Here is a 19,649-nt window from a genome sequence, read left to right as displayed (position 1 = left end):
GATTGTGATCAACAGAAATTTACGACTGAAGCCTGAATGTGCAAAAATAGTGGCAAAGGTAAACTACAGGTTATAGGGATATGCTTAAAAAGGTTTTTAAGCCAATATTATGATGACTAACAAGAAAGTTTAAAAACTCTACTCTAAAAGGAAACTGGCTTTATATACTGAAGGCAAACTACAGAAGTAAATGTCACAATGGAGGTTATCTCTTGATAAATATGATTATTAACATTTATTTCACTTCAATTTGTAATTCATAATAAAACAGAAATATACATTTACAAAGAGGTTAGGGGGCATGGTTGGGGCCTCGGGTATTTGTTAGGATCCACAATCCTAATGATTAAGAGGGGCTGGGTCAATCAGGAACTGAGATTGAGGAAGGAATATAAAAATTGTACCTTTACTCTGTTTAAAATCAACTGACAGCTATGAATGAGGTGGAAGTGTGATGCTCATACAGGAGAGAAAGTACACATTTAGCAAATCTCACAGTAGAGTTAACAGTATGAACTATTTATTGTCACTAAACCTCCACTGGCACAGCTACAACACTTCACTTTTTCATATTTACAACATTACCTGCTGCCAACCACTTGGTTATAATTACTTCAATGCTGTACTTTTAGTTTCACATTTGCATTCAGTTAATAATTCCATATGAGAACCAATAATTCAATAGCAATTTAGATTAGCAAATAAATGTTTGTGATAGGAGAGGAAGCCGAGAAACAATCCTAGAAGGAAACTCTGGTGAAAACATATGATATAAGTAGTTTGCCAATTGACTTACTTGCTGAGGATATGATACATCATTATATTTATAGTTAGTATGGCAGAAAGGAACATCCTATGCTGTACAAAGGAAGTAAGCCTTTTCGAACAGTAACATTTCGTTACGTGTAGTCCTTCACAACATGGAAATCCCTATGGCCATAGGCTGTTAATGAACTGAAATGTTTATGGTAGTATGATGATGCCAATTTTTGAGATACCTCTGAGTTTTTATTGTTTATTGTGTATTCCATTGTTAAAATGTTGATCAACTGGTTTTAAATAACAAGGGTTTAGAGTAATTGTTTGAAACATCCTTGTTATTATAGAAGCTGAATCTGAAGAAATGTGAGAGTACTTACCTGTCAACATAAAAATCCATTAGATATTAAAGGCATTAGTTGACTCCAAAGCACCACAAGGATGAAAATACAAACTGCTGGTGTGCTGTGTGGTGGAATAAATTCTTAGTGCAATCAAATACTTTGTCATATACTAAGAAAACTAGACATCAGTTCTACAACTGACTTTACAATGGGAAGGTAGCTCAATTTGTGGCAGTCCCTCCTGCTTTTATAACGTCGTTTGTTGATTGTTGTCCTCAGTGTTGATGTACTGCAGTGCTACACTAGCGAAAAAAATGGGTTGTGGATTCCGACACTGACTACTGCAAATTATGTAACCGTCACGTTCTCTGTTGTGTTTCATAGTACTTTAATTTCACAGTTCATAACCCCACAATAATACACAGTTCTCTGACCAGTACACTATCGTTTAAACCATCCATAAGCCTCATTAGTAGTTTGCAGGTGAAACTCCATATTGCTACGATAGTTTACTGTTGAACAGCTATGAGCAGTAAAACCTAATCACAGAGTTCACAGTTCTTGAAGAATAATCAGGTACTTACAGAGCACACACTGTCAATGTCTTTACACATGGCCTAATTGTTTAACATTTGTTCCACAGTTAATCTGAAGTACTGTTGTTCTAACCAGCACAGGTTACTCCTCTGAAACGAGCTGTGGACTGACTGACTAGTGACCAGAAATTGGGCCCTTATATATCTTCACAATAATACATGCTGAAACTACACATTGTTCAAAGTTTAATTTACAATTAAAACTTAAATTAACTGAATACATCAAAAAATTGCGTCTTTTAACAGTTTGTTCTACAACAAGGTTTACACTGAATTATTTGTTTAAATCATTAAATTAACAAATGTAGTTATGCAAACAATACTTTTGACAAAACTGTTGATTACTTTGGAATTAATGAAGGGCTGACTTTGCTAACGTGTTTTTGAATAGAGCCAAATAAATACTTTGAGAATGCTAGCATTTTGTCTTACAAATGTTTATAATTAGTACAGAATTTATATTTGTTTATACATCAACAATATAATTTAAGTTACGAAACAATTACTGATTTCACCCTATAACAAAAGATACTAACTAGGAATAATCCAAATAAATTAGAAAATCAATTATAAAACTAAACACAAAATTAGATCTGGTGTTACATTCTTTAAAAACTAAGGTCCAGTCTTTCTCTTTTATGAAACTACAGCTTATACTCACTTACGTTACTGTTAATTAAGTCAAAATGAAAAAATTAATTTTAAGGAGGCAGATGAGAAAACGGGGGGAATTAAAATTATTCCAGCTTGCTTCGTCAAAAATTTCTATGAGGTTTGCCCTGTGTTTTTAATGCTTCTCTGGACAATAAAATTTAAGTTAACCTTACCAAAGTTATAATACATGCTTACACACGTAGTGCGTACTGAAAAAGTTATTTGTGCACTGTTATACAGTTACTAAATTTAACAGTTCTCAGTGCTGTTTTGTGGTGAAATAACAATTTAATAAACTTTTGGAAACATTCGCTCGCTGTGTTTTATAGAGTTTTCTGTGTGTTGAAGATTTTTAGTAAACTTCATGCTTTAGTTTCCAGATGACATTTCCTATTGTTTCTAGTGAAATATTTCAGTTAAGTTTTCATTCATTCGTTGAGTGTTCCAGTAATGGCTTGAATTTTTGGTTTTAGCTAATAATTTTGTGAAGTCTTGTTGGTATTGGTATCAGTTGTGGTGTAGTAGTATTAATACAAGTAGTTGCTTTCTTAATAGACAGAGAATTTCAAGACCACTATTGTTAGTTCTATTAAGTTCCACTGGTAACTGAACCTAGGTAACATATAGTTTTCTTTTTAGTAACTGTAAAATTTTGCCCTGAGTGAGAAGTGTGGGCTCTGTCGTAGGATTGTGAGTGGTGGATTACGGTATGGGATTTGTTCGAAGTATTTTCACTGGCGGGGGGGAAGAGGGGTGTGCAGTGGGGAAGCCAGTGGGCATTCTGGCAAGATCCTCTCCTAGGAATGCAGAATCTGTAGTAGAAATAAGTTGATAGAGAAACAGAAGCATAAGATCTGTGCCCTTCAGGTGTAGTTACAACGCGCAAAAGAGGAACTAGATAGGTCGAGGAGGGGGAATAGGAACTGGCAGTTGGCAAGAAGGCAGCTGGGAGGAGGAGGAGATATTCAGAGAGTTATACTTTGCATATATGCAAAATATCTGACAGTTGACCAACTGTCAGAGTTGAGTGGAGAGGAGCCTCTTGTAGCTGTAGATGTAGGGAACTTGCAGCAGTCCTCAGCAGTTAGGAGACCTAGGTCAGTTTCGAAGCCTAACAGAAGGAAGAAGGTTCTGCTGCTACGTAGTTCACACTGTAGAGGTGTGGCCCAGCAGTCGCAGAAAGTGTTTGGGAGTGAGTACCAGGTCACCAGCATTGTGAGGCCTACTGCAGGGTTGGCTCAGGTGACTGACAGCAGATGGGAGTTGGGTAGGAATTTTACCAAGGAGGATCAGGTAGTGATAGTCGGTGGAGCAGGGAACAGTCTTGATAAGGACGGGGAGTACAATGTAGGTGGTGACCTGCTAAAGATAGCTACTCAAACTGGTGGCACAAACGTGCAGTTCATGCAACTGTTTCTGCACCATGATCAGCCTCATCTTAATGCGGCTCTTAGGTATGTTAACATGGGGCTGGAGAGGGAGCTGATGACAGAGGGCATATGTCACATTTCAGTGGTGCCAGTTGGGTCATCAGTCGATCGGGTTTCACGAGGCATGGCCTGCATCTCAAAAGGTATGAGAAGGGGAGGCTAGCAAAGCTTATAGGTGACAGTGTAGTGTGTGGTGGTGGGCCCACTCATGGAAAAATTCTTGTAGTAGTTGGTGTTAGAGCTGCACCTTTTTTAGATTGAAGTCAGCTGATAGATATATTTGTTTAAAGGAAGTCCCTCTAACTAAAGGCTCACCTCCAGAGGAAGTTATGTTTCCAAGTAGAGAAGAAATTTCCATATTTCATCAAAATATAAGAGGTATTAGAGATAAAGTTAGTGAACTGCTTATAGATTTTGACTCTGATATTATTGGTATATCGGAGCACCATTTAAATAATTTGACAGTTCTGAATCTTCCTTTACCAGGATACAGATTAGCTGGCTGTTTTTCAAGGAGTTCTTTGCGGGGTGGGGAAGTGGCTATGTATGTAAAAAACAGTATTCCATTTGAGTCCAAAGACGTATCACGGCACTGCACAGAACAGATGTTTGAATGTCGTGCAGGGGCAGTTGCATTTAGTAAAACTAAACTTCTAATTGTTGTTATTTATAGGTCCCCTAATTCTGCCTTCAGAGCATTTCTGTGCAAGCTAGAGAGTGTTCTTGATTCACTTTGTAGCAAGTGCCAGAAATTAGTTATACATGGTGACTTCAATACAAATTTTGTATATGATGATGCAAGAAAAAGGGTGTTGGTAGATCTGCTAAATTCATATGACCTGATGCACATTATGTTTTTTCCAACTAGGCTGCAGGGGAACAGTAGCACAGCCAAAGACAATATTTTTATTCAGTCTTCATTACTAGATGGGAATCCTGTTAGTAAAAGAGTGAATGGCACTTCAGACCATGATGCACAGTTTTTAACACTAAAAGGCTTTTGTATGCAAACAAATGTCACATATAATTACAAACTACATAGGAAAGTTAGCCCGACTGCAATAAAGAGTTTTTTAAACCTTGTCAAGGAACAAGAGTGGCAGCATGTTTATAGTGCCGATAACAAAGATGATAAATATAATGCTTTCCTTACCATATTTCTCATGCTCTTCGAGAGTTGCTGTCCATTAGAATGTCCTAAATGGGGTACTATCAATAATAGGAAGCCAGGATGGCTGACTAGTGGGATAAGGATATCATGTAGAACAAAGCAGGAATTATAGCAAAATGTTAGAAGTAGTCACAATCTAGCTACAGTAGCCCATTACAAACAGTATTGAGAGGCGCTCAAAAATGTTATTAGGTAGACGAAGAGGATGTGGTATGCAAATGAATAGCTAATTCACAGGATAAAATTAAAACCATGTGGTCATTTGTGAAGGAAGTGTCTGGTCAGCAGCACAAAGTCCACGATACAAAGTGAATATTTCTGTTACTGATAAATCAGATACATGTACAGCATTTAACAATCATTTTCTAAGCATAGCCTGTGAATTAAAATAAAAATATAGTTTCTGCAGGGAATCATACAACTTTCTTGGCAAATGCCTTTCGGAAATTGATGTCTGAAATATCCCTCTGTGGTACAGACAAGGGGAGATTGAGTCAATAATTACATCACTGAAGACTATAAGGACCCTCATGGATATGATGGAGTGTCTAGCAGAATATTAAAGTACAGTGCTGCATATGTAGCCATGTATTTAGGGATATTTGTAATTTTTCCTTTAGAAATGGTCAGTTTCCTACATGATTAAAGTACTCAGTAGTAAAGCTATTTTATAAAAAGGGAGAAAAGGATAATGTAGACAGTTTTAGACCTATTTCTATGCCATCAGTGTTTGCTAAAGTTATTGAAAAGGCTGTGCATGTAAGGTTAATTGATCATTTTATATCACACAAGTTGCTACAATTCGGCTTTAGGAGTCATTTAATAATGGAAAATGCTATATTCTCTTTTCTCTGTAAGGTACTGGATGAGTTAAACAAAAGGTTTCGAATGCTAGGCATATTTTTTTATTCAAATAAGGCATTTGATTGTGTTGATCACAAAATATTGCTCCAGACGTTGGAACATTGCGGAATACGGGGAGTAGCTCACAATTGGTTCCCCTCTTACTTTAGCAACAGACAGCAAAAGGTCATTATTCACAATGTTGAGAATGGGTATGATGTGAGGTCTGAGTGGAGTATGGTCAAGTGGGGGGTGCCCCAGGGATCAGTGTTGGGACCACCCATGTTCCTTTTTTATATGAATGATATGCCTTCTAGTATTAGAGGTAACTCTAAAATATTTCCGTTTGCCGATGACCCTAGTTTGGTAATAAAGGATGTTGTATGCAACATGGCTCGGTTTCAAATATTGTTGTTCATGACCTAAGTTCATGGCTTGTAAAAAATGAACTAACGCTAAATCGCAATAAGACTCAGTTTTTACAGTTTCTAACAAAAAAAAAAGACTTGCATTTTAATTTCACATAATGGGCATATGATTGATGAAACTGAACAGTTCAAATTTCTAGGTGTTCAGATAGATGGTGAACTGTTGTGGAAAGCCCACATTCAGGATCTTGTTCAAGGACTTCATGCTGCCATTTTTACTATTTGAAAAGTATATGAACCGAGTGATCGTTCAACACAAAAATTAGTCTACTTCGCTTATGTCATATGGTATTATATTTTGCGGTAATTCTTCCCATTCTAAAACGATATTTATGGCTCAGAAATGGGCAGTTCAGACAATAAGTGGTACGAACCTCTTGTCGACCCCTGTTCACGAGTCTGGGCATTTTGATATTGGCCTCTCAATGTACATATTCCTTACAGTTATAAACATTTTACTTTTATCTGTTATTACTTTTATGTTGTAATTTCATGTACTGACATGTTCCAAGACCTTTGAGATTTTCTCCTCAATTTGGTCCTATGGAACTTGATGTGTAAATAAATAAATAACATCAGTCAGTAACTAAAGTGATATTTGTACTGCAAGAATTTTATGTAAACATCAATACTTCTACACCACTTCAAATATGATAAGACTCTGTGATTGTAAAAAACAATGACATTAACAACAAATTTTAAAAAAGGCTACAAAATCAGTTTGCTTCAAAATAAAAGACAGACTAACACTTTCACTGTGTATACAAGGCACATCTTCACTTTCAATAACAGTGAATATCACAGTGTTTGTGAGTGTTTTCTTCATCTTCATCTTCTTCTTCTTCTTTTCAATAGCAATGTTTCTTCCATTTTCTAGTTATCTCATTAAAATTAGAAGGTATTATTCCAATGTACAGACACAGTTGCTTCACAGCAGTGACAGTTTTTTTAAATGTTCACAGTTGCACAATTAAAATTAATTTGTACTGCCCAACAGATTTCAAATGACGCATGTCACTGTAGATAAAATTAAACAAGTTCCCCACATGCTGCAATTGTCACTTTTTCTGTTGGTGTGCCGGCTTTTGTCCCACATTTCTGGAAAAAAATGAAAGAAATTGATTACATTCCAAGCAAATACATATAACCACCAAAGAATATTTAAGCAGAAAGATTTGAATCTCTCAAACAGTTGCATAACAATGTAATACAAAAAGTTTTTTTTCATTCTTAAAACTACAGTCGAGCTGCAGAAAGAACGACTCTCACAGGTACTAATAACCTTGCGTGATCGAAAGCAGACTCTCATCACAATTAAAAAGTCTTGGAAAAATATCTCAAGACAAAGATTACAATGTTTCAGTATTTTAATGTATTTTTACAGGGCTGGACTGAGAACATTTTCCTACACAAACAACTACTCATTTGGTGGCCCTCTCACCCATTTTCCTCCTACACTCTTGTTAGTTTTCACTACTAATTGTGATAGGCACTGTATACAAATCTTTTACTTGGATGTCCCTCTCAGTTTGGTATTTCAAAAGCCTACTACTAAAGTACATCTGTAAAGGAGCACAGCAATGAGAAGTTGCCCTGCAAGAAACTGTGGAAGATTTGAATCAAGAACAGGCTTGGTTGCCATTTATTCTTTCACAGATTATCTTGAAATTTTCCTTTAAAAAAATTTTCTTTCTTTGTTTCCATCCTTCTTTTTTTTTGGATCTGTCCTAGGCTCAAGCATATGTCAGATCAGATAACCTTCAATGGCCTTCCTAAAGTCATACCAGCAGGCCAGTATGGCACAATGGTAGTATCATAGTCGCAAAGAAATATACACATTTAAGAAGAATACACAGAGATGCCACCACAACTTCATGGCACGAGTATTCAAGAGGACACACATGCGAGCATTCCTTTCAGATCCCGAGGGATTATATTAACATTTGTGTGTTGATGGTTTCATCATTTGATACACAACTAGAAATGATTCTTCACATACATAGACTCCTGCCTGCCTCCCCTCTCCCACATTCCCATCTTCAAAAAACATAAAATGCAGCAACAGATGTAGTTCTACCAAATCAGCACATATCTATTATGCTACCTTGGAGTAGGTATTAAAATTCATGGAGACGAAGTAAAAACTTTGAGGTTCGCCGATGACATTGTAATTCTGTCAGAGACGGCAAAGGACTTGGAAGAGCAGTTGAACGGAATGGACAGTGTCTTGAAAGGAGGATATAAGATGAACATTAACAAAAGCAAAACGAGGATAATGGAATGTAGTCAAATTAAATCGGGCGATGCTGAGGGAATTAGATTAGGAAATGAGACACTTAAAGTAGTAAAGGAGTTTTGCTATTTAGGAAGTAAAATAACTGATGATGGTCGAAGTAGAGAGGATATAAAATGTAGACTGGCAATGGCAAGGAAAGCGTTTCTGAAGAAGAGAAATTTGTTAACATCGAATATAGATTTATGCACCAGGAAGTCGTTTCTGAAAGTATTTGTTTGGAGTGTAGCCATGTATGGAAGTGAAACATGGACAATAACTAGTTTGGACAAGAAGAGAATAGAAGCTTTCGAAATGTGGTGCTACAGAAGAATACTGAAGATAAGGTGGATAGATCACGTAACTAATGAGGAGGTATTGAATAGGATTGGGGAGAAGAGAAGTTTGTGGCACAACTTGACTAGAAGAAGGGATCGGTTGGTAGGACATGTTTTGAGGCATCAAGGGATCACAAATTTAGCATTGGAGGGCAGCGTGGAGGGTAAAAATCATAGAGGGAGACCAAGAGATGAGTACACTAAGCAGATTCAGAAGTATGTAGGTTGCAGTAGGTACTGGGATATAAAGCAGCTTGCACAGGATAGAGTAGCATGGAGAGCTGCATCAAACCAGTCTCAGGACTGAAGACAACAACAACAACAACAACCTTGCCACTCACAATTCTTCCAAAGACCTGAAATATGCAATGCAGTTTCAGTTCACAGTATTTAAGAAAGTTACAGAAACATGTCTTGCATTAATATCTTTACTAATTGATTAAATTTGGGCAAGTAATGTATACCCAGAGGTAAATATCTATACATACTTTTATTCATAAGTATGCACTAATTAAATTTTTTTTTGAAGTCGTCCTCCTTGGCCGTTCCCTGTATTTTTTGAGCAACAAATCATATGATTAATCATTTTTAAGATTTCTGTTTTTGGACTCATCTGCCCTAACATCCCACTACACCAGCAGTGATTTACACATTTCGATGCACTCTAATAATAATATTCATTTGACTTGTTTTGAATTCATTTTCCACACAACAACAAACCTAATCCAACCTTAGTCTGTGTAGCCAGCAATGTTGCAATGATATCATCAATATAGCCCAAGGACAGCACAGTATTTCCAGGAAGTGCAATATATTTCCAAAGTTTCTGATGTTCTCACTATTATTCTACAACCACATGTCACTTTCACTCATGGATGCTTGGTATTATTGTGCACCTGGGAAATATTGTCAGTATTATCAACTGTCAAGTACAGTACATTAAGCCGCCCCCCCCCCCCCCCCCCCTCCCAGACAGTCAATTATTATATTGACAAGATTTCCTTAGATAAGCAATAATGTTGACCCACTAGGCATGAGATTGAGAGGTTGCGCAATAATACTGAGAATACCAAAAACTTTGGAAATCCAGAGATAATATAATAATATAAAATGTAATAACTAAATTGAGGTATTTATTGGCAGTTTGCTTCTGTAAGTATGGTACCTTAAAATGTTTTCTGCATTTGAATGCAGTAGTTGGTACCATGCATGCATGCATGCGCTTAACTGCTTTAATCATATAAATATGCTTCAGTAGTGGACTCCACAGTAAAGGTGTTCGGCATGCTTTCCCTCACAAAAGCCAAAGTCTGTCACCTACCAGAGTGAGTATGACTGTGACTGACTGATGATGTTTCCACTGACGTAACAATCAAGAAATGGGACAAGCGGCTTCGGGGGAACTGGGAGTTTGCTTTCAACGCTGGGACACCATGCCAAGTGTGGAGTTCCAGATGCTACAGTTGAGTTAATCTGTACATCCTTCCAGCTGAGCCCTCAGAAGTCAATCCAATAAGCAAATAGGCGGTTAAAGTTACCTCATTCGACAGCACATGAAGTCATCCATAAAAGATTTCTCCACCATACTCATGCAGCTATTACAAATGTTACACATGCAATGCTGTAAAACAGCTTGGGGAGAAGTGGAATACAGATCAGACGTCTGTCGCACAACTAACAGTGTGCATATCGATGTGTATTAGGTGCGTAAAAAAACATATTGAATTATCATACTTGAAGAAAGATGCCATCAATAAATATCTCAATTACTCCTCAAGTTAATGCATTTTATATTATTCTATGTTTAACCCATTACAATCATATACTGTGCTGTCTGTGGGTAGTGTTGGCAATATCCTCGACAGCCTATCATGTGTTAGACAGACCAATGAGGTTAGGTAAGAATGCGTTTGTTGTTGTTGTTGTTGTTGTTGTGTGGAAAATAGATTCAAAACAAGATGAAAGAGTATTGTTAATGGACTACACTGAAATGTATAAATCATTGCTGGCATTGTGGGATGTTAGGGTAGATGTGTACAAAAATAGAAGTCTTAAGAATGAAGAACAACATGATTTGTTGCCCAGAAAATAGGAAATGGCCAAGAAGGAAGGAAGACGCTTTTAAAAACTTTAATTGGAGCAAAGCTATGAACAAAAGTATATATACATATTTATCTCTATGTATAGATTACTTACCTGAATATAATTGTCTAGTGCATGTATTACTGCAGGATATGTTTCCATAACTATGTTCTCAAATACGGTGAGTTGAAACTGCACCTGTAAATTTCAAGTCTTCAAAAGAAATGTCAGTAGCAATGTAGCAGAAAAGATAAGCAGTAATTTTACGGAACTGCGATGCTGGACCATCAACATACCAAAAGCTACAGACTTTCTTTTTTTTTTTGCCCCATCATCGATTCTTTCAACAAGTTTTCAGGAGTGATCTTTGACGTTCCTCATATCAGTTTTTCATCCACCTTTCTTTCTGCTTGCAAAAAAGTAGAACAATTATCACAGCACAGCATCTTTATCATTCAGCACTCTGAATCGCAGCATTATTGCACAGTATTAGTGCTTTCCTAGGGCCTTAAACTGGCTCTGATTTCTATCTGTATTTTAGGGAAGAAGTTCCACTGTACAGCCTTCAAAGAGTGTGTCATCATTATCCGTATTTCCTATATCAATGTCACTATTTCCTCCTTTGCTGCTGCTGCTGCTATCATCCCCTGATCTTATTATTAACTACTCAATGCTTTCCTCCAGTGTACCTACTCATTGCCACACCTCTTCAAGGATGTACCACACTGTCCGACAATACTGTTCCACTTTGCAGGAATAATATTGCCCATTGCCTCATGCACTAAAAATCCTACATCTTTTAATTTATTTCTGGCTGCAACATTTAATTTTATCTCAGACCACACGAGTTCTATTCCATTAAAATGGAAATTATATGTTGTGTCATCGTGATCGTGATATGGTCGGTTTGGAATGACCATCATTCACTCACATTTTGTACAATCAAAACGATTTAGTTGGGTTTACACTTAAGACATTTCCCTCGAAAAATGGCATCTCCAGATGACAAAATCCTCTTGTTCAGGCAGAACTCTTCATCTAGAAAAAGTTTCCATCAAAACCCTACTCCTTCAGTACACCTAAAAGACTTGTTTTTCAGTGGAAAGCAGCTTCTTCCAGGCTGGATAATAATCTTTCCATGTTAATACTTGCATATATGTTGCTAATTGTCATTTTAGTAGCATGCACTCTGGTTTTCACTGGAGTCGAAATAGAAGCAATCGGCACCTGTAGACCTCCAGAACACTTCTCCCCTGTTACTTTCTTCACAGAAGTTGTTCCAGTTTTCAGAGCAGCAGACACTCATTCAATGACTTTTAACAATGGGATAAAATACTCACTGTTATCCTTCTCTTCCTAAAAATAGTGTCATACATTACATGCAAGCTGAAAAGATTTGCTCTTTAAGGTAGTACCCCCGTCTACTTTCCTACAGCTGGAGGAAAAGGCTGTATCACAAATGTTTGAAATTCATGACACAGTAAAATGCACCTTTAACAAGAGCCGAAATGAAACACACAATCCATAACAAATGATGAAAATGGAAGAAATGCTTTGTGACCACTAAGAAAGCATGATGCCACATGTAACTTTGAGGATAGAGGTGGCAACCTGACACCATCACCGTGGCAATGTTTACACATTCCAGAGCTCGAACTGGTGCTAGTGTGTCCCCTCCACACAATCGGGTCCATACGCTCGAAGTGTCATGGGTCAGGGATGTCCTTTTTGCAGCCCGACTACAACTACATTATTACTTATGAAAATGCATCATTACCTCCATTTTCTTTAGGACATCTAGACCACTAATAACATGGCCAAATACAACATGCTTCCCATCTAGCCTGTAAGAACGGGGAAAAAAAAAAAAAAAAATTAGCTAGTTACTACACATCAAGTACTTGACTGTAGGACGTCCATAAATAAGGTATGCCTGCTAGAAAGTCCTGAGTGAAATACAAATGACAAAACACACACACACACACACACACACACACACACACACACACACACACACAACAGTGGGCATACCTAGTGCCTAGTGTGTGGAGGAAATGCCACAGAACTGACCCCTGACACTCTAATGAAAAAATGGGAGAAAAAATATAGGAAACACTAAAATACAAAGGAAAGATGGTAGAAGGGAAAATGTGATATACATCAATGTTTGTTTACAGAAGTCCATAGCAAGTTGGTGGCCAATGGGTGGGTACCCAGGTACACCAGGCCACTATTAAATCAAACAAAATTGAATGAAGCTGAAATGAATTTGAGGAGGACTATGTGTGAAGTATTCAGTGAGTTCTAAAGTAAAATTATATCTACCAAACTGACAAAAAATCCCAAGTTTGGTCTTGAGTCAGTAAGCAGACCAAAGACATTTGGGAGTGTACAGAATGAAAACAGTTCAGAATGGAGGATAATCAGTACATACGCACTACAGGCATTGATATTGGGTGCTTGTTCTTCAGATTAAATATAACTGATCTTCCATTATACATCCAAGAAGCAGAAATAGTTCTCTTTGCTGACAATTATAGTATTCTAATCAAGCCAAATAGAGTAACTTCAACATTTGAAAATGTAAATAATACTTTCTTGAAAATCTGTAACTTCTACTCATCAACGGACTGTCACTGAATTTCGTTAAAACACAATGCAAAGCATTAATGCATAAGGTCTGACCATACCATCATAAATTATGTGTGACTGTAAATCAATAAATGAAACACAATAATCAAATATTTATACTGACAAGAACCTAAACTGGAAGTTGTATGTTACACACCATCTTAAATATCTAAGCTCTGTAACTTTTGCATTGCCAATATCAGATTCTAGAGACAAAAATTTAGAAAGTCATTTTAGTTTTCCCATTTGCATTCACTGACAATTATGGCATCTTATTATGGGGTAACTTGTCACTGAGGAAAAAGGTGTTTGTCGGGCAGATGATAATGTGTGTTGCCCTCTTTAGAAATTCTACTAGGCAGTGGTTAAACAGTCTGACATACTGACAGCAGTATCACAGAACATTTACTCCCTTGTAAATTTTATAGTCAACAGTATGAAAGCAACAGTAACATTCATAAACATAATATTAGAATAAGAACTTATCTACACTGTCCATAACTCAGCTTTATAGTGGTACAGAAATGGATGAGGTATTCAGCCATTAAAAAAAATCTTTGTCCACCTATCCAGTGACATAAAGAATTTAATGGACCAGTGTCATAAAGAATTTAATGGATAATGAAGTTAACTTCAAACACAATCTTAAATAATATCGGCTTGACAACAGTTTGGGGAGTTGTAGACTTTATTGCTTATATGTTTACATTCCAACAGGGCTTTCAATTAACATTCTTTCGTAATTTTTTTATATATTCTTAATTTCTTTATTACAAATAAAGGCAAAAAAATATGTACTGCAGTATCTGTCTCACCAATCAGTCCTGGCAGTGCACAGAAAGAACTGTGAACCATTAGTATTAGGACCAGAATTCGCCATGGAAAGCGTTCCAGGTCCAGTGTGCTTGAGAGTAAAATTCTCATCTTCAAATTTACTTCCATATATAGATCTACCCCCCGTGCCGTTATGGTTGGTGAAATCTCCTCCTTGGCACATCTGTATTCCTCATTAAGGATATAAAATCAAGCCATTTGATCCAAGTCATAAAATTCAGAAAAATATCTGTATTGTAAGGAAGTGAAACTTTTAGACTGATAAATTATTGAGGGGGGGGGGGGGGGGGGGGGGAATTGCCAATAATGCTAACATACACAACTAGGTTACAACAGTGTTAAAAATGTACAGATTACTACTTACCATACAGAGGAAATGCTGGAGTAGCAGAAGAACAATAAAAAGGCTGCAATACATTGAAGCTTTCAGCCAACAGACTTTCTTCTGAAATAAAAACACACACAAGTGGCACTACACCTTCCCCCACCCCTACCCTGCTATCTCTCCCCCTCTCCACCCCATCACCCCATGCTTCCTCCTTACTCCCATCATCTACACCAAATTCCTGTTCCCATCAGGAGCACTTGCAGTCCACAGCCGTTCACAGCAGCCAGCTATAGAAAGTGTGTGTGTGTGTGTGTGTGTGTGTGTGTGTGTGTGTGTGTGTGTGTGAGTGAGAGAGAGAGAGAGAGAGAGAGAGAGAGAGAGAGAGAGAGAGTATTTGTGTGAATGTGTGTGTTTTCTTCGGGAGGACACCTTTCACCAACAAGTTTAATGTATAGCAGTCTTCTTGCTATGCCCGTATGCAACTCAGTGTCTTCTCTACAGGGTGGAGAAAAATTGTGTCACAAAATTCTAACCCTGGATAGCTGATACCAGTAGGAAGCAAAATTACAAATGTTGTGTAGGTTGACAAAGCACCATTTTTAAACTGTGGAAACTTGGCACCACACGCTCTGATTGGCTGTGGGAGTGCCCTGTTGCCGTTTGTTGGTTGTCAGCCACCGCTATGGTTGTTGGTTCACACATACAAACATCCCTTGCCCCATCACTGCCTCAATTTGAAACACACACACACAATGAATAGGTCTTGCTGTCTGTCTCCACCTAACGTCAGAGGCATTCACAGGTAATCTTTGCTTCGGTGCTCACGTCGCCTGCGATTTAGTCACACAGTAAACTTGGCAGCATAGCATTCGTTTGAAGAACAATGTGATATGGTTTTTGTTTATGGACTAGCTGACAGTAATGCGCATGAAGCTCGACTGTTGTATCAGGAGCGGTACCTAGCAAGATGCAACTCACAGCTGCAAACATTTACAGCAATTTACCAGCGACTTAGCGAAACAGGCTCATTAGCACGATATTTTTAATTGCTTCTGCTACTTCTGCGAGGTTTTTAATTGCTTCTGCTACTTCTGTGAGGTTTTTAATTGCCTCTGCTTCTTCTGCCTTGGTGTGTGCATTGTCTAGACTGTCCTGTGTTTTGTCCCTAGAGTGTAAGCGTGTCCACTTTACTGTCAGTGCTTCTGCATTCAGCAAATCCCTAAAAGACGTAGCCATTTCCTCACACACCCCTTTCTCGCCAATTTTTATTGTGTCACCTTGTCCTATTAAGAAGGGTTCTTTTGTCTCAAAGCCTTTAATTTTGCTCTTCATTTCTCTGAAAAAGACTAGTGATTTGTGTTTCTTGCTTCTTCAAGTTTCTCATTCCATCTACTTCTCTTGGTATTTCTGATCGCTTCGCCAGTAATTTTTCTTGCATTCTGGTAGTTCGACCAGTCTTCTTGCTTTTTACAGGACTGCCATTTCATCCATCCTTTCCTGCTGGTCTCGACTGCATTCTCACTGTCATCAGTCCACCACTCATGCTTTCTTTTGTTGTTGTTAGTAACCAGTTGAAATGCCTCTTCTTCCATCATGTCTTTCACTCTTTTCCATTCACTCTGAACTGCTATTCTCTTTGCATACTCTGCTCTGTATTTTTTCAGAGGATCTAGGTTGATTCTGTGAGAGTTTATGGTCCTACTTTTCCTTGCTCAGTTGGGTACCCAACTGAATTTTATTTCGACAAGGTAGTAATCTGATTCCATCCTGCTGCTTTTCCTCATTTTCGTGTTCATAATCTCTCTGTGATTCTTGTCACGGGTTGCTACATGGTCTAGCTGTTTTTTTCCAATCCTGTTTCGAGGGCTGACCCACGTTGTTTTCTTGCTCGCCTTAGCTTTGTAATGGGTTGTCATTATTCTCATCTTGTGTCTCCTACACAGGTAAACTAATCTCTCACCATTCTTGTTCTCTTGTGGGCTGGATAATCTCCCACAGGACCTCTAAACTTCCTTTCCGTGCCTATTTGCTTGCTAAAATCTACTAGCAAAATAGTGACACCTTTTTTGTCCACATCTGTCACTACCTTACCCAAAGTGGACCAAAAATGCTCAGTAACTGCTTCGTCTTTTTTGTTCTTATCATACAATGATGCAAGTGCATTTACTACTGCATAGGTTTTGTTTCCTATTTTCATTGTCAGACATGACAGCCTCTTGTTTATGCCCTTCCATGCAGTGACACTATCCAGGTATCTACAATCTACTACAAAGGCTGTGCCAAACATAAAAGGCTGCTTTGACTCCCCAACACCGGGTTTCCCTTTCAGAATTACATATCCCTCTGATTCCATCATGCTTTCGTCTCTAAATCTTGTTTTCTATAGTGCCAGTACGCCAATCCCACGTTCCCTCATATTGCCAAGAATTTGCTTTAGCTTGCCCACCTTCATCATTGTCTGTATGTTTATGGTTCCCATTTTAAAAGTCTGTTTCGGTCCGATTTTGTGTCCATGATTTAGATGAGATTTGGAGGTACTGGTAGGTTCACAGTTTTGTTTCGCACATGATGCAGGCTCCCCAGAATCCAAAAGCCTGCTTGCATTGACCTCGATCAATGAGAGATTAGCCCCTGGGGTATATTTTTAATTATCACAGGCTTCATGACTGCTTCACAAGCCGAAGTTTCGACTTTGGCTACTGTATCTGCAGTAGTGTGGTTAAAACTGAGGTGGTTAGCCCCAGAGAATGTAGTCAGGCCACCCCACTGGGATCAGACACCTTTTGTGGCCACTCCACTGGAGTACAGACGTCACTCTGTTGTGAGAAGGTTCATCTGGCTTGATGACCATTTGGATTCGCCAGATCTTCTTTTGAAATGACTGGCCATCTTCGACCGCCCCTCAAGCTGTTGACCTTTTCCACTACAATTTTGATTGAGAATGATAAGAAAAAAGGATAGGCTTAGGATAAGATAGGATAGGATACAGGATATCGATAAGTCATTGTAGGACACAATTCGTCAGGCTCCTCCCCTTTGGCCTGTCCAGCTTAGATGACCCTTCTGGTAGCTAAGCCACCGCCGGCATAACCCCCCGGATCCAGAGATGCAAACAATGTCCTACCTACAAAAGAGGCCCTTTTCAGGGTCAAAACAATTTGTAAAAGACTTTCTGTATGTGAACTAACAGCTGTTGACAAATTTGTTCCCGGTACATCTTATCATGAGTCTACAATGAATGTGTCGGGACCCAGGTGGATTCATCCCCAGGCCCCCAGAGTGGAAGGCTGGTGCACCACCACCAAGCACCAAGCATGTGGGCTGCCTTAACTTTCCGTAGTTTAAAAATTGTGCAATGTCAACCTACACTACATTAGTAATTTTGGTCCCTACTGGCATAGGCTATATATGGTTAAAATTTCATGACACTATTTTTCTTCACCCTTCATAATACTGTTTCTAATGCAGCCCAGATTTCCATTATTTAAACTATTAGGTTACAAATTTGAAGACTGTATGCTTTATCAGTAGGTTACTTCTTATGTTTATGAAGCTGCTACCTGCCTTAACAGATACACAGACAACACTGGCGTTAATTAAGCATTTATACACGGCCTACAGATATCAATGTCTGCACAAATGAAGAATTGAAAGATTTAATTACAAATACATATTACAGTATACTCATCTTCATCTTCAAATGTAGTGTACACGTTCACTTTCATATACACAGTTACACAAAATATCACAACACATGATGATAAAAAACAAGAGATAGCACATTTTTCGAACTGGTAGTGACAAGTCTGCACTTTTCAGCTTTTAAGGATACAAAATCAGGTATTATTCGATGAAAGGTACTTCCTTGATAACCAAAACCTTTCTCATGTGTACAAAGACATCTAAAATTTTCTGCAGTTTTGGGGACTATGTCGCTCCTGAGCATCATTATTATACGCCCAACATCAACTTTTCCTATTTTGATATCAAAATATACTTGTGGATTTTTCTTAACTTTCTTTGTTTCAGGTTCATCCTCCTACAAAAGAAAACAAACTGTGACAGAAAAAAATACCACACCAGACGCATGTGTTGATAACAAACTGTTATACATTCTTACAGTTGTTTCTCCTTTAGCAGATCTCTTGGTTGCATTATCAGCTTTCTTTAGTGTCGCACCAGCATGTTCTTGAAGCCAAGAATCATCTGCCCAAACGGGTTTTGATGAGCCTTCTTTAATCTTCTGAGGTTTTGCCAAATTTACTCTAATGGTTCTTCCAAAAAGTTCTGAATCATTCTGAAAAACAATGTATGCTTTATTATTATCTATCCCATTACAGTATATTGTCAAAAATGGATTGCTTTCGATAGTACATGCTTTGAGTTTGTTAACGTTAATGAAATTCACATTTTTGTCTCTAATACCTCACCCTTTTTTTAATATTTGGAATTCTTAACTTTTACTTTAAAAGTTAATAGTGTAACATTAATCAATTTCAGCCACTTGTAGTTTCCTGCTGTTTCTTTTGCTAAAATATACTTTACATGTGAAACATAGAAACCCAGGTATTTTCATTCTATTAATCTTAAATGCCAGGCTGAAGTACAGGATATATGCATTTTAAGGTTTCCAGATGGAAAGTCACAGTGATCTGCATCATCTGAAGTAACCATTTTGTGTGTAATGACAAAAGTAGACTGGTAATTAATTTACATGCATGAAACATGCTAATACAAGGAGTCACAAAGGAAGCTTATTCTGTATTTGTCTCCACCAGAGCAACAGAACGCAGAGTATGAGGAGAAGGTAAAGCCACGAAGCCAGTGCTTGATTGGAAGATTGCCATATGAAGGGCCTGTAAGAGCTTCAAGAAAGTTCTAGAACATTCTGAGTAAGTAGCCTTCCTGTCTACCTAAATTGGGCTCATCCATCTGACTC

General features: G+C 37.9%; 1 protein-coding gene across 2 annotated transcripts in view; it reads right to left on the bottom strand.

Moving 5' to 3' along the window:
- Positions 1 to 1,467: 1,467 nt before the first annotated feature.
- Positions 1,468 to 19,649, bottom strand: part of LOC126356306 (peptidyl-prolyl cis-trans isomerase E) — a 78,217-nt gene continuing 60,035 nt past the window's right edge. Inside the window, exons 3-7 of one of the 2 annotated variants that reach the window (XM_050007253.1) lie at positions 18,831 to 19,007; positions 18,543 to 18,749; positions 14,364 to 14,545; positions 12,695 to 12,761; positions 1,468 to 7,323 (exon numbers count right to left, since the gene is read on the bottom strand). In XM_050007253.1, coding sequence (XP_049863210.1) covers positions 7,255 to 7,323; positions 12,695 to 12,761; positions 14,364 to 14,545; positions 18,543 to 18,749; positions 18,831 to 19,007 — 702 coding nt within the window. In that variant the 3' untranslated portion in view covers positions 1,468 to 7,254. The remainder of the gene's footprint in view (positions 7,324 to 12,694; positions 12,762 to 14,363; positions 14,546 to 18,542; positions 18,750 to 18,830; positions 19,008 to 19,649) is intronic. The other variant, XM_050007254.1, reaches the window with a different exon arrangement.

This window comes from Schistocerca gregaria, chromosome 3 (assembly GCF_023897955.1).
Source record: "Schistocerca gregaria isolate iqSchGreg1 chromosome 3, iqSchGreg1.2, whole genome shotgun sequence".
NCBI classification, from domain to species: domain Eukaryota; kingdom Metazoa; phylum Arthropoda; class Insecta; order Orthoptera; family Acrididae; genus Schistocerca; species Schistocerca gregaria.
The sequence above is the reverse complement of the archived record's forward strand: the minus strand, read 5'-3'. Positions and strand labels throughout refer to the sequence as shown.